The 15,968-nt window shown below is 54.3% G+C and overlaps 1 protein-coding gene across 2 annotated transcripts in view; it reads right to left on the reverse strand.

Annotated features, from left to right (window-relative positions):
• Kcnn3 (potassium calcium-activated channel subfamily N member 3) overlaps positions 1-15,968 on the reverse strand; it is a 151,004-nt gene that overhangs the window by 19,015 nt on the left and 116,021 nt on the right. For both annotated transcript variants that reach the window (XM_076861357.1, XM_076861358.1), the window contains exon 4: positions 2,982-3,123. In XM_076861357.1, coding sequence (XP_076717472.1) covers positions 2,982-3,123 — 142 coding nt within the window. The remainder of the gene's footprint in view (positions 1-2,981; positions 3,124-15,968) is intronic.

Genomic DNA, 15,968 nt, shown 5'->3' on the forward strand with positions numbered 1-15,968 from the left:
GTTCGTCTATTTGTTCTTAACTCAGGAAGGGTCCACGGAGGGCGTCCTGCTCTAGGAAGTGGCTCTACCGAAACAAAGTAACCACCAAGCAGATTCGGGGGTCCTACGGTCTCCCAAGATGCCTGCAGAACCGAAAGACCCAAGGTGGTTGTCCTTTCCTCTACTGGCACTGAGCATTGCCCGACTGCCCTCTCCGGCATGGTCACTCATCCTGGAGATTCTGTACAGAGAGACGCTGGACTTCAACGTAGCCGCCTTTGTGGGCGAACAGTCTCGAACACATCAGGTCTGTGCCAGCAATGTCAAGTTGTCCAGACAATTACACACCCTGCCTAATGGTTGATAATTACACCGTTACTGGGTTTGCCAAGAGAAAACAATGATTAAGACCATTTACAGCCTGCACACACAAATCCTTCAGTTTCCTTCCCCAGCAGGCCGTGCCTTGGCCTCTGTGGTCTCCATGGCAACCAAACAGGAAGCCCTACCTCTAGTCAAGGCCCTGGCGATAAGAATCCGGAGATCCACATCCTGTTGGGGGAAGGGGTCCTCAGCAAGGCAAACCCCTCCGAGGAGTGACTCAGCGGGAAAGTCACATTGGATGGGAAAAAGCCACCAGTGAGCCGCTGATTTTAATCTGGGCAAAAACATTTGACAAGGAGCTGGGCACAGCGACACAGGCTCACAGAGCAGTGCCTGGGGAGGTTGAGGCAGGCAGCTCACGAGTTTGAGGCCAACCTTAGCATCTTAAGGAAACCCTGACTCAAAATAAAAAATGAAAGGGCTGGAGGTAGAGCTCAGGGGCAGGGCACCCCTGGGTTCAAGGCCCCTGCAAAACCAAAACAAAAGAGAAAAGCCCTGAGGATGAGCGGGGAAAGCCCCCTTCGGTCTGCATTCGGTGCACATCCATGCAGCGGGCTTTGACAAGAAAGAGAGGATGAAAGGCCCGTGTTTTTAATTTGGGAGGTAGGTAGGGGTTCCTCCACCTGTTAGTTCTTTCCACTTTGACCCCACCTCAATCCCCAAGGAACAGACATTTCCTTCCAAGGAATGCAATGGACCCAGGCAGAGATAGAAGGTTCTGGAAGACAGAGCAGTCCGCTGTAGACCACTTGCCAAGGAGAGGCAGACTTAGGCCAAAGGGTCCCGAGTCGTCCTCTGCTCTTTGTCAGAACAGAAGACAGGAGCCAGGGACATGGCCTGGGTCAGTTCCATGCTGAGAGCGAGAATGGCTGGTATTTAAAAATAATAGAGGCTCCCCACAGGGTCCGTCCACCTATTAGCAGCCTGGCTCTGAGCGGCCCTTCCAGAGAGCGGGTCTGAGGCACAAAGCCTACGCCCCAGGAGCAGCGCTCAGAAGGAGAGCTTTGGCCTTCAGGTGGCATTTCATTCCTTTCTGGTAGGAAGGAGCTTTCCTGGTTTCCTGGTGACCGTTGGCGCTGCGCCAGACCTGGAGGTGTTTGTTCTGAAGCCTTCCACTTACCCAGGATTTACCCCAGCCCCGGGGCCAAGCCGCTGTCATTGATGGTTTCTTCAGGGCCGCCTGCTAACGTGGGCCTGCCCTGGATTAGAGTCAGGAAAGAGGAGAAAGCTGTGCCCGTGGCCAGGGCCTCCTCTGCCCCCAGTGACCTGAGCCTGGCTGCCCGTCCATCACGCTCAGCCCCACGAGGCCACCAGGCTGAACAGGGACAGGCCCTGGTACAGGTGAGGAGTCAACAGGGACCCTGCAGGAAGAGCTGGGTTCTCCCTCCCTACTGCAGAAAGGAGTCACCGAGCTCACAGAAGAGCCACTGCCCTGTCCCTTGGGAGCAGCAGGGTCTCTAAGGGAGGATGCTCACGGCAGCAGGAGGGGCACACAGCAAGCTGCCCTGCAGAGAGCCGGAGCACCGGCCTTGAGTCCTAAATGTCCAGTCCATCTTCCTGTCCCTGCCGCCACCCCAGGGCCTCCCTGGCTTAGAGGGGCACCTTCCTCTTCCAGCCCTGGTTTTCTCTCCTGAAAAGAGGGCCTCACCACTGACCTCTAGGGTGGAGGTCAGAGGCCGGGGCCGCCCGTCTCGCCCCCAAAGCACATGCAGAGCTCTCAGGGGAGGGGACACCGGGGATGACACCGACAGGGACCAAGTGAGCGGCTGCTCATTATTTACCCAGTACTTTTTCATAAATTGTTTTGTTTGGGCCTCAGCAAGAAGGACAGGGCAGGCCCTCCATCTCCGCCTTGCCCTGGGAGTGCTGGGTTCAACAGGTGAGCCCCTGGTCCAGGGTCCACAGCAAGGGACCACAGTGCCAATTCAGACTCCCCCTTTTCACCACCCCCCCACCATGCTACAGTGGCCCTGTGATGGGCCTGACCCACATGTCTCCCAGGGCATGGGTCAGGGTGAAGCTGGCAAGGCAAACTGGCCACGAGAATACACCTTGGGCACCTGGGGAGGGGGTGCGTCTAGCCAGGTGCCAGGGCTAGAAAGGACTTGGCACTCAGAGTCTAGCACCTCTGTAGGTCAAGAGCTGGCCCAGGGCCCCATGGCCACACCAGGGCCCAAGCTGGTGGCCAACATAGTCTAGGACACAGGTCCCTTCAGGCTGGTTCAATGCATTCTCCCAACCCCTGCTTCTGTGAATTCCAGCTCAAACTGGTTCAAAATGGTGCCAAAGCCTATGGCACCTGGGGGACAGGAAGGAGGACAGCTCACTGGAGCTCTGAGGCTTAGTGGAGGCGAGTGAGAGGGTCCAAACAGTGACCAGCTTCCCCCAGCCCATTCTGAGGTCAGAAACCAGGAGCTCATTCCTACCTTAGCAAAGTAAGGGGACAGCGGAGACACCGTCCAGAGGGCACCTCGGCCTTTCTCTGCACAGGGGCCACGCCTGTCGGCCAGCGGCGGCCCCCGCACACCCCAGGTGGGAAGGTCTCTCTGTCTTCTAGTAAAGGGGTCAGCTCTGTGGCCCACTGTGAGGGCGGGGTCACGGGCAGAGGCGGTACTCACCATGATGCCGGTGAGGAGGCAGACACCTTTCCCACAGTAAGTGTGGGGCACCATGTCCCCGTAGCCAATGGAAAGGAATGTGATGGAGATGAGCCACATGGCACCCAGAAAGTTACTAGTCACGTCCTGCTGGTCATGGTACCTGCCGAAGGGAAGACAGGGGTTAGTGGGGGGACCGCCACGGCCCGAGCAGAGACCGCGGGAGCCCAGGCAGGGCGGAAATGAGGTGTTTTGCTGCAGAAATGAAATCTAAATTCTCCCCTCCAGGCCGACAGTGAAACGTATGTGGATGTGATCACTCTGAAATCACCAGCGCTCGCAAAGGCAAACTGTCAAAGAAAAATCACGGAAAAATCACAGTTAGTGATGTCCCCCGAGAAAGCTGACGGGCTCCAGGGCTGGCACCTCCGTGTGTCTGGAGGGAGGCTGTGGGACCAGGGCTCTCCTCAGCTGCCTCTGGGAGGGGGCTGTGGGCCCACAGAGGCACAGGCTGCCTGGCTGAGCTAGTCAGGGTCTCGGGGCTGCCCTGCCCCGGGAAGAACCAACTGGGCCTCTGCTTCCTCCGCCTGGACACCCACGCCCCCCCCCCCCCCCGGGTTTTCCTCCACCCCCCGGGGCGCTCAGCCCGGGAGAGGGTGTTGGCGTTTACAGAAGGGCACAGTAAGTGGGTGCAGGAGGCACCTTGGGGACAAAGGGGAGAAGTTCATGGACTTGACCCAAACACACGAGGGTGAATCAGAGGAGGTGCCCGCCTTGGTCTGTACGCGTCCTCCTTCAAACATCAAGGTGTTGCCATCATCTCCCCCACACTGGGGGGGGGGGGGCTCCTCCCCTCCTGAGTGGGGCTAGGGCCCGTGGAAGAGGGTTTGTGCCGTGGTCCTCTTCCCTGGGCTGCCGCCTTCTGCCTTGGGATGACACTTCCTGGGTCCCCCTGGGGACACAGATCCAGGTGCCATCTTGGAAGCAGAAGCCGCCCTCTCCAGACACCTGAACCCTCTGCTGCCTTGATCTGGTACTTTCCAGCCTCTAGAACCGAGAGGAATGAAAGTCCACCGTGTGGAGGTGACCCGGTCAGCGGGATCGTATTATAACACTGCAGAGGACAAAGGCTTGACCCTCCAAGCAGACAGGGGAAGGGGTGCTCTGGCAGGGAGAAGACTGGCGAAAGCCCTGGACTCAACAGAAAGGGCCGCAGAGCGTGGTGGTCCTTTCCCCAAATGCCCCCTGACAGGATCAGCTTGGATGGCACACGGTGGTCTGCAGCCCGTAGGGCTACCACTCCTCAGTAAAGTGTCCCGGTCAACCACTTGGAGGCCACTGGATAGGGGAGTCGAGACAGGGCCAGGGAGACCAGGCCCACCTGCTGGACAGAGCAGAAAGCTATTTAGGAACCTTCATCTACAGAATGAAGTTCCCCGGAGTCCAACAGGAATTCACGCCCATGAAGTACTTTGGGACAGGTCTGACGGCGGCAGCAGGAGCTACTGTCCTCAGCGTTTACTGAGCCTACAGTGTGCTTGACACTTTGAACACAAGCCCTCTGATCCTCACATCTTTTATTTTATAGGTAAGCAACTTGAAGCACAGAGATGCTTAGAGCCTTGTCCAAGGGCACACAGGAAGTCCCTGAGACAGAGCCCATGTCCTTTCACTCTGCCACTCAGCATCAGAGAGGCAAGGGTGTGGGCATGTGTCCTGGGGACCGAGGAAGAAGTTTTAGTGAGAGGAAAACACCTGGGATCCAGGAACAGGCAGTAGAGGGCTTCCGAGACTGGTGCTCGGGTATGGGAAGGCCTGGAATTCTAGGAGCAGAGTTTGCATTTGGTCTTAGAGGCCTTGGAAGCGATTCTCGGTTCCTTGGCAGAGGAATGGCAAGATGACACGGCTTGCCGGGAAGGAGAGCCTGCAGGTGGCCAGCAGGACGTTTGAGAAGCTGGAACGAGGAGGCAGGGTAGCCAAAAGGAAGAGGTGAGCAAAGCTCAGGAGGGAGACGGCAGCCCCCCACCACCTGGGCCCGGCCCTGCATCACCAATGAGCTGCCAGCCCCAATTGAGTCCTCAAACAGCAACGAGGGGGTGGCATTAGCCTTTTCGTCTCTGTCTGCACAAGGAGAGGGGTGCCTGCTACTGCTGAGGAGAGCTGAGGACCAGCCGTCCCCTCCCCCAAGCACCGCTGGGCAGATGGCCTTACCGCCTCCTTCTCCTGGCCTCATTTGCTCCCCAGATTCGCTGCTTCTGCCTTGAGGTCCCCGACTGAATGCTTTCAGTGGGTCTCATTTCCCCAGGCTGCCCACGCCTGTCCTCTAGCTACACTCGAGAAGCACAGGCTCGGGGTGCCCAACCCTGACCCCCAGGATTGAGCCTGCTCCTTGGGTCAGCCCCATCCCAGTTCTGACAGTCAGCTGCCTGCCCCGCCCTGATGGCCTGACCTGCCAGGCTCTCGGGCCATGCAGCCCCCTAATCCCGCATGCTGGGAGGAGGGGTGCTGGGAGGAGGGGTGGCAGGCCTGGCTTTCAGGCTGCGCTGGGAAATCAGGCTTTAGAATCTGTAATGCAGTAAGACTCGGGTGGTGGTGGCGTGGGGTGGGGAGCCAGGACACAGGAGGGAGAAGACTTGGCGGCAGCCCATGCTACAAGCCAGCAGCCTATAAGAACCACAGCCAGGGCCCTCTGTTCATCAGAAGAATCTTTTCTGGAAGAACAAGCCTGGGGTCAGGTCTGAGGATGCGGAGGCCCAGGTGGGTTAGTAGGGCGTGGTTCGCGTGCTTTGCAGTTGGAGCTCAGTGGCTGTGGGGCAGCGCCTTCATGTCCCTGTGACTCACTTTCCTTATTTGCTGATGGGGAGATGAAGTAAAATAACCCATGAGCAATAGCAGCACGGAGCTTGGCCCAGAGGAGGGGCTCACGGTTAGGAGGGGCCAGTTGTCAGTCTGAGAAACAATCCCCAGGAAAAGGCAGGGGTCTGGACTAACAGGTGCAGTGGGAGAGGACCCCCATCGGGGAATGGCAAAGCATCCGTGGAGATGTCTTGAAGTCTAAGACTGCAGAGGGATCTGATTCAGGGACAGAAGAAATGTCACAAGGCTATTGATGAAGAAGGGGCATGGGCCACTTGGTATCTGAGAACGATTCTTCTAGCGGTGCCAGACACTAGAGAGGTCAGATGGGGGGACTCCTAGAAGGTTCGTAGGTGCCCCCGGGGAAGCACTAGAGGACCTGATGCATCAGGAGAGCAGGGTGGATTCCTGACCTGTCTCCTGTGCCTTGACTGGCCGCGTGCGTGGATCTCCATAGCCCTTTCTTCTTAAACCTTGCAGCTTAAATTAGTGTTCCCTGTCTGGGTGCCTTTGGGATGATGATCCTCCTATTCACACAGGAGTGGAGTCTGGGGCAAAGAGATTAGATATCCAAGTGGGATTAAATATAAAGCAACAGATAATATCTCTCTCTTTAAAATGGACCTATGATTTGCTGCTTTTTTTTTGTAAATTTCCTTTAGGTTCTTAGAGGCTTCTTTTTTCTTCACCATATAAAATCCCCTAGTGCTAACTGGGGGTGCTGGGGAGAGGAGAAACAGCTCTTGAGCCAGTCATCTGTCCATTCACTGTCAAACTCCAATGATCTCTCCTCTGGTGGGGGCTGAGCAGAGGTGAGGCGAAGTGGACATGCCCCCTGCTGTCCCCTGGCTTGGAGCGTCATTGTGGAGATCAGACATGCATGCAACTCACCAAGCAGGAAGTGATGAGCGAGAAAGCCGGGCTGGTGATTCAGGACTGTGGGAGTAGAGAGGAGGGAGAAAATGTTTCTAAACCTATTCACAATTTTAGAGTGGTTTACACATGTCACAAATTCACGTACTAATCTCGTGCTATTTTTTGCAATAGAGAATTTTTTGGGGGGGAGGAGGGGGAATAGTTCCACTTCTTTAAAGGGCTGAGGAGGAAAAGATGTAGTTTTTCTTTGAGCTCAAGAGTAATTGCTGTAGTTATTCATTTATCTTTCGGGGCATGGACCATTTTTTTTTCCACTTTCTAACATTACAAAATAAAACAGACACAAGAGACTGTATGGTTGAGCAAAGATGGTGGATTAAACAAATACTTCTACTTCTGTTACCTCAAATCCCTTGTAGATTTGAGGGATCAGTGGGACTGGGAGTCCCCTACTTGGAAAACATAAGCAACCAGGAATTCCCAGACACCCAAGGAAGTCTCTAACATTAAAGACACAGACCAAAGCAGTCAATTAACACAAACAAAGAGAAAGGACTCTAGATAGGATGCAGATCATTCACAGAAAGGAACTCTTAAGGGGAAAAAAATTCTATAATTAACACAAGAGAGATAAAATAAGACACTGGACCCATGAGACAAGAATGGAATGCTCTACAGAGAACAGTCTCCTTAGCAGGACGGGAAGATAAATCGAACGAGTCTCCCCAAAGGCAGAAAAATGGTGAAGGGAGAAAGAAAACGAGAACCAGGAATGAGAAAATCAGACTCAGTCTACCCACTCAAGTAACAGTAGTTCCAGAAAGAAGGATTTAAAGGAAAAGGAAGGAGGTGGGGGAGAAAGAGAAGGAGAGACATAATAATTAAAGAAATCGTTTCCCCAAATTCCCCAGAATCGAAGAGCACTGAGTTGCTAAATCAAAGGCCAAAAGATCCTGTCAGACTTCCAGAGGGGGGAGGGGGAGGGGGAGGGGGAGGGGAGGTGGGGAGGGGGAGGGGAAGGGGAGGGGAGGTGGGGAGGGGGAGGGGAAGGGGAGGGGAGGTGGGGAGGGGGAGGGGAGGGGGAGGGGGAGGGGAGGTGGGGAGGGGGAGGGGAAGGGGAGGGGAGGTGGGGAGGGGGAGGGGAAGGGGAGGGGAGGTGGGGAGGGGGAGGGGAGGGGGAGGGGGAGGGGAGGTGGGGAGGGGGAGAGGAAGGGGAGGTGGGGAGGGGAGAGGGAGGGGGAGGGGAGGGGAAGGGAGGGGGAGGGGAGGGGAAGGGAGGGGGAGGGGGAAGGGAGACAGGTCAGATACATGGAATCAGAAAGTAGGATGACTCTGGACTTCTTCATTACAACACTGGAAGCTGGAGGGCCATGGAATAAAGCCTTCAAAATTCAGAAAATTTTTTCCGAATCAGAATTCCAAACCAGGAAGACCAGAATTCTGAGCCATCTAAAGCATTAGTTAAGCGGGAGGGTAGAATGAGAACATTTTCTGGTGTAGAATGTTCTGGAAGGTTTGCCTCCCCAACATCCTTCCTCAGGAAGCCACAGCAGAGTACGGCTCCAGTCCTGTGTGAATAGTCCAAGGAGTCAGGCAAGGGGGAAGAGGACACGGGAGGACGTCCAGTGCAGAGGCGGCTCAGGGTGCTGGGGTGGGAGGTCCCCCGGGGACAGCCAGGCTCCAGGTGTGAAGGGCGGCCAGAGACGGAGCCACGGGAAGGCTCTGGTTCCAAGGAGACCAAATGAACAGCCCCATCTCCCCGAACTTCCTGAGAAGAGATTTAAATAACTGCCGGAGCAGAGTGGATTCAAATTAGTGATAAATACATAGAAAACTAAGCAGATGAACAAACATGATAATTAACAACTCCAGAAAACATGAAAAGTTGTGCAGAAAAGGAAAAGTTGTCATATTTTACTACAAGGCTCAACGATGAATAGAGTCAATTAGTGTTGACTGAGTGATGTAAACACTGATTACTGATTTAACCAAAATTAGGATGTAATTATAAAAGGAGGAGGGGGAGCGGGGGAGGGGAGGAGATGGGGAAGAACGGGAGGGGAGGAGGGGGAGCCAGCTCCACCTTCCACCCGGGAAGCGCCTGGTGACGCCCAAAACCAGTGCCTCAGAGGCGGCAGCACAAGCCTGGCATTTAGAGACATGGAGGGAAACACTGAGATCAATTAGCAAAAGGAGGTAAATTAGATGTCCCTGGAGAAGGATAAGTGGGAAGACAGTAAATAGTACAAAATGACTAACCGGGAAGTCTACTCAGGTACAGCCTCGAGAACACGAGACACACAGCCAGCCACGGGACGTCTAGTCAAGTCACAGAGCAGAAAACCAAAGGCAGCACCCTCAGGGTCACCTCACGGGGCCCCAACCTGTGGCATCTGCCGGCAGGTTCCCCCCAGTCCGGTCCCCCACGTCCCCCCGACTGATGGTTTCTCCTGGGTCTCACGGCTGCCGTTTGCTTCTCTTCATGATGCTCCACACAGGTTCTGATGGCCTACCTCATTCATGACTCCATTTTCTATTTCCAAACTCCACAAAAATGAAGTCATGCTACAGGAATGTGGTAGGCAGCTTCTGAATTTTCCAGTATAGCCCTCCCTTTGTGAGGCATTCTCATACTTTTGGGATCCCTTCCTTTTCAATGTGGGCTGGACCTAGTAATTTGTTTCTTAAAAAAAAAATAGAACATGGCAGAAGTTATGGACTGTGGCTTCAGAAGGTTACAATAGGATTGTGGCTTCCGCCTCGGGCCATCTCTTACTTGTTTCTCTCTCGGATTCTCTCCCTGGGAGAAGCCACCAGCCCTGTCCTGAGGCCAGCTGGAGGAGAGGCCCACATAGCAAGGGACCACAGTGAGCTTAGAAGTGATACTAAGTCAAGCCTGACATTAGACCTCAGCCCTGGCCCACAGTGTGACTGCAATCTCACAAGAGACCTTGAGCCAGTCAACCAAACTCCTGACCCATAACAATCACAAGATGGTAAACGTGTGTTGCTTTAACCTGCTAAGCTTTGGGGTAATTCATTCTGCAGCGATAGATAACCATTACAGTGAACTCTTGTAGGGTTTTTTTTCACTCAACCTACATGTTGACATATGTGACTGTGGTGTATTTTCATGCCTGGGCTATATTTCATCACATGAATATCCCAGGACTTATTCATTCATCCTTCTATTGAGGAATATTTGATTGCTTTCTAGGTTTTTCCTGTAACGGGCAGTACTGCTGCAAACATGCCTAATCATAGTTCATGCATGGGATGAGTTTCTCTAAGACAAACACCTACGAGTAGATTTGCGACTAGAAGGGCATGTGTACATTTAACTTCATTTGGAAAAGTCACACCGTTTGCAAGATGTCCGTGCCAATGACGCATCCTCAGCAGTGGATAAGAGTCCCTCTTTCTCCACATCCTTATGAACCTTTGCCATCATCTGATTTTAACTTTTTGCTTACCTAGTGGATAAGCTGATACCTCTCCATGTTTTTACTTTGCATTTCGATTGTGAAAGTCCAAGTGTGCTTTCATATGTTTGTTATGCATCTTTTCTTCAGAAAGCCATTCATGACTCTCGTCATTTTTCTATTGGTTTGTTTTTGTCTTATTTCTATCTATTCTTAAAGTTTTATATATTCTAAATAACAAGAACTTTGTTGGGTTCTATATTACAAATATCTTATTCTAGTTCGCACTGTCTTTTTATTTTCTTTATAGGATTTTCCAGGAATACAAGTTTAAAATTTCACTGTGGTTGAATTTATCATTCTTTTCATTTATAATTACTGCCTTTCATGATTTTTTAAAGAAGTCCTTCTTTACCTGAGTGTATGAAACTTTCTTTTAAATGTTTTAAAAGGTTGACTTTCTCACTGAAGTCTTTAATTCACCTGGAATTGATTTTGCGTATGGTATGTATTTTTTTTTTTAATATGGATATCCAATGACTGACCCCAGGTCAACTTAATGGACCGTCCATGGTTATAGATAATACGTGAAGGGGTGCCATTCCTGGGTTCTCCATTCTGTCCTACTGGACCACTCGTCTAACCCTAAAGTTACGGACGAGTCCTCCTGACCCTTTTCTGGGTACCTCCTTGGGACCTAACACATACCAGATGCTCAGTCGATGCTTGGGGAATGAACGTGGCCTGTCCCTGTCCCCTGGGAGGGTGGGGCCTGCTGCCCTAACTCAGTGAGGCAGGCTAAAGTGACCTCAGCTGTTCTCACAACAGTTCACTTTTGTCAAAGTGGCTGCCAAATTCCTTGGGCTTGGAGTCAAGTCTTCACTATTAATGAGAACTCAGCTTCTTGACACTCGCTGTGACCTGTTACGGCAGCAGGGTGACAGAAAATACGCCCCAGGGAAGCCAGCGGACTGCCTTTTCTTTTTCCTTTCCCAAAGAAGCCTCAACACTTCTGAAAGTGAATTTTTTGTAAAAGACCCAATAGATCTGAGCCATCTGATGGCTTAGCCATTTGTCTGGGGTCTAGTTGGTTGGTTGGAAGGAGCAGGGTCAAGCCAGGCCGCCGGCAGGACCCACCCAGATGGACCGCTTGGTTCTCGATTTGCAGTGGATCTTAGGTTTGGGCAGGCAGTCCCCTGCCCACTGAGCCGGGGCCCTGTGCTTGTAAGTCCTTCAACAGAGAAACTGACATGAACCTGGCTTGATCTCTGGGGGCCTCGGGCCCCCGCCGTGATTCCCTCCTTGGAGCGCTGTCCGTCTGGGCGTCCCGAGAGCTTGCTGTCTGGCCTTCTCCCACTCTGGCCACACCTTCTTGCCCTCTCCCTCCGACCCCCTCTTCAGGGTTGTGGTGCTGCACGCTTGCTTTCTGCGGAGACCTCTCTGGCTCCTGTCCTGCCTGCCATGTCCTCCCAGGTCCTTCTAACTGACCCTTCGAGACCCAGCTTAATCGCCATCACCACCTGCCCCACCAAAGTGGGCTCTGCCTCTAACCCCAACACCACTGGGTCTCTGCCCCTGCTGCCCTGGCACTAAGACCACAGGCCACCTGGGGCCACGGCTAGACACCCAGGCTCCAGGTCAGACCACCTACGTGTGAGTCCAGTTTGACCCCTTAGTATCTGCATGACCCTGTCCTCAGTTTCCCCACCTGTAAACAGGAGGTGACACGAACGGGTTCCCCTCCAACAATTAGAGCAGTGTGCGGAACAGAGTGGGTCTAAGGAGGCGCGTGGCCCACACCCGTGATCCAGCAACTCAGGGGGCCGACTTAGTGAGGCCCTAAGCAACATAGCGAGACCCCGTCTCCAAACAAAATATAAAAAAGGGCTGGGGATGTGGCTCAGTGGTTGAGCGGCCCTGGTTCAATCCCTGGTTCAAAAAAAAGAAAAGAAAAAGAAAGAAGAGAAATGTTGGCTGTGTGCGATTACCATCTTGAGTGGATACGTTTGGTCTTGGCAGAGCTGAGCGGACACAGGGTCTGGAGTCCACAGACTGCCTTTCACACCCTAATGGCTTCGTGACCCTGAACAAGTCCTGTCACTGTCGTCCTTCAGGGAAGCAGGTGTGATGGTGTCCGCTCTGCCCATCTCAGGAGGCTGTGGCGAGGAGGAGCGAAGGTGGAAGGGCCTGTCAGCCTTCGATGCGTGACACTGATAGAGGCGTGTGACTGCCTCTCAGAGCGCCTCCCGCCCGAGGCTCTGTCCTAGTGACAAGGACAGCCGCACGGGCCACGAAGAGGGAGCAGGCGCGGACACTTTCCTGTAGGAAGAGTTTTCCTTTGAATCTTCTGTTCCTGAGCCCCTGACCCATCTCCAGCAGAGCCTGCCTGCTCCACCTTCAAAAGGTCTCCAGACGCCCTCGTCCCTTGTCCTCTCACCCGGATCACGGCAGTGGCCGCCTAACTGACCTCCCTGCGTCTGCCTGTGCGACCCTCGCACGGCCCTGTCTGGCCTCATTGCAGCAACCACAGCAGGCCTTTCAAAGGGTAAGATGGGCGGTCCCGAATCTGTCACATCCAAAGGCAAAGTCCCCACGGGGCTGTGCAAACCTAAAGAGCCTCCCTCAACCCTGGGTCCTCTGGGAGCCCCACAGCTCCTCGGGGGCCTGATCCCAGGCTCATCGGGAGCCTCTGACCACCCTCTGTAACGGCGCTACCCACCACGCCCCCGCTCCCCGTCCCCAGCAAGTATCGCCATTTGGCTCCTGTTTTGAGTTTATTGAACGTCAACCTCCATTAGACCTCAAGGGGCCAGAAGGAGAGGCTGTTGGTTTGTTGCCTTCCGTGTCCCCACTGCCCAGTAAACACGGTTAGCAGGAGGATGAAGGCGGGCACGAACGCTCCTGGTCAGTCTGGTCAGCAGCCGCAGGTCAAGGGTTGTCACCCTGATCTTACAGCGAGGCGAGGGGGAGCCCGGGAGAATCTCCCACCTCCCTACTCCTCACAGCAAGGCCGGGGGGAGATGGGCGCTCAACTCCACTTTTGTTTTTCTGATGCTAGAAACGGCAGCTGCAGTGAGCAGGGTATCTGTGCCCTGGCAGGGACCAGGCAGGCTGGCGGAGTCCCTGCTCAGCCCTGGCCAGCAGGCTGTGTGACCAGCCCTTAGCAGCCGGGATTAGGAGGGTACCTACTATTACAAAAGGAATGACACTCCCAACCCTGTTCTGCCTTTGTCCTCGTCCCCCACATCATCAACTCCCAATCACCAAATGTCCTGCATGCAGGACCACGTAATTCCAGGCTGGTGGAGAAAATGGGGTGAAATCGCCGTTTTAAAGGGCATGATGAACCTTAGCTTAGAAGCGTTTGAGAGATGCGGTAGGTGTGTGAAACAGCGTTATTGAAATTCAGTTAACTGAGGAACAAATGGCTTAGGGTGACTTCCAGGCCATTACTGCTTATTCTAGCTACAGGGTGAATTCATATAAAAGCAAAAAATAAATTCTTTTCTAAAAACAATATCCTTCATAGACATTTTAAAAATGAGATAAAAGGCCTCAAAGACCTGGGGCTGACCACAATCTACTAAGTCACAGGCCTTGATGACATATGTGTGCCTAAAGTTCCTCTGTCCACTTACCCTCCAGGGTGGGTCCCTAATTTTTAGAAGCTGGCTTTGAGTTTAGAGATGGTTCCCCTAGACCAGGTAATTCCAGGTGACAGCCTGGGGTTTTTCCGAGGCCAATCTGAATCTAGTCCTTTATTTCCAGCCACGGGAGCCCACAGCCCGGGTGCCAGGCCTCCAGATATTTTTGATAGGTACCAGAGAAACCGGTACCAGCAGAACTCCGCGGCTCCGACTCTCAGATGTCGTGACGTGCCAGCCACCAGCCAGCTTGCTCTGTCCCCGTGAACTCGGGGCTTGGCTAGTGTGGCTTTCTCTGGCAGAGGTGACGGCACCTTGTCTCCTTTTGCACTTCCCCGGGGAGACGTCGGACCAGCTAGGGAAGAATCTGCCACCTCCCCACAGCCGAGGGTCCCTTCCCCGGGGCCTCTGGGTCTCACTGTCTCTCTCAGGTCCCCCCAGAGCCAAGGAGGCAGCCTCGGAGGGAGACCGGCTGCGTTCCCTCCTCAGTCCGTCTTCCTCTCGGAGGCGAGCGCTGTCGACCTTTCTGGATGGTTATTGAATTAAAGACCAGATGGCTCATCTGGCAAACCCTCCGAGTCAGCTTCTCAATTTGTAATGTTTTCTTTCTTCTTATTAAAAAATATTTCCATGTTTCCTGATTTGGAAATGTTTAATAAAATGCATGAAAATGGAGAGAAGAACAATATGTTGGAGGAAGCACGTTCCCCGGGAGGCACGTCTCCCGCGGTGTCCGGGGTGGCGAAGAGGGCGCCGGCCTCTTCGAGAGAGTCCGCGTGGGGTTCGGTCCCAGCCTGGCCCCCGTCGGTTAAGCCTCGGGGAGGTGAGGCCCCCTCTCCATGTCCCCAGCTTCCCTTCCCTTCTGGGTCCTCCAGCTCCACAGAGCTGCCCTCGCTCTGTGTCCCCACACCCTTGTCCTGGGGAACCGGCCTCCTGGTGTATCACCGCAACAGTCTCCCCAGCTGGTGTCCTTGGGGACACTCATGGCCAGGTGCCCCTCTGCACGGCAGTCAGGGAACTCCTTCCCAAACACAGGACCCTCCCTGCCCCAAACCCACCCACGCTCCCCGGCCTAGAGTGCAGGGAGGCAGGAGGGACGAGCCGGCCTCCGCGGGGAGGCACCTTGGGGGCCACAGTCTCTCCCTCTGGGACACACAGGAGTTGAAGGACTGACATCTGGACAGCTGGCTTTTTTGTGCTTTGACAGCACCACTCTGGCTCTCCCCTGCAGTAAGGAGGGCTGGGCCCAGCCAGCCTGGTGGCAATGACTTCTGTCCTGGGGCATGATGACAGCAGAAGCCAGTTGTCTGGCAGCACCTCTCCTGCATCCCCAGAGTTAAGAAATAAGGAATCGGGCTGGGAACTGTTGGCAGGGACGGAGGCGCCTTAGCCTGACTCCTTAGACCGTGTCCAGGGCCGGCCTGCCTCTCCAGCCCGGGGGCAGCTGCCTCCTGCCTCTCCCAACCCCTCTCCCCCATCTCCAGCGCTGCCCACGCTGGTCCCTTTCCCTGGAGTCCCCTCCCACCCAGAAAATCACCTCCTCCCGAGCCTTGCTGGATCAGGGGACCCCCGGGAACCGCACGGGGTCTTCAGCTCCACGCGTCTCCCTGTCACCTCTCAGCACAGCGTCTAACTTGCTCCCGGGCCTGCACCTCTCCATGGGCAGTGCGGCCCAGGCCGGCGGGCACCAGGAGGAGGGCGGCCAATCTGCTGCAGGAACCAGTGGGGAACGAGGGCCTGGGGGAGGGGAGGCGAACCTGGCCTCTCCCTCCCGCCCTCTTTGGGCCCTGCTTTCTGTCACCACTACCATCTTTGGGCCCCCGGTCTGCCTCTTCCTGACACCCGCCATCAGTCACAGAGCGTGACTCGGAAGCCAAGAGGCTTCACGCGGCTTAGTTCTTATAGACAGAGACAAGAATAAAGTAGTTGGGATTCTGGTGAAATAGTTCCTCAGAGATCTTAGGAATGATCTATCTCTCCTCTCATTTTATTTCTGGGGCCATCCCTGTGAGGTAGGCGGAACCGGATATCAACCGTATTATAAGAGATAACCATCATCATCATTTATCAAGCGCCAACCAAGTGCCACTCAGGTTACACCTTGATGTGCCTCATCTCACTGAATCCTCGAAAAAACAAGATTTGGGATTGTCAGCCATTTTTCCTGAGTCGGAAACTCAGGCTCAGTGAATGAGGGAACTTGCACAGAG

Source organism: Callospermophilus lateralis, chromosome 7, assembly GCF_048772815.1.
Source record: "Callospermophilus lateralis isolate mCalLat2 chromosome 7, mCalLat2.hap1, whole genome shotgun sequence".
NCBI lineage: Eukaryota > Metazoa > Chordata > Mammalia > Rodentia > Sciuridae > Callospermophilus > Callospermophilus lateralis.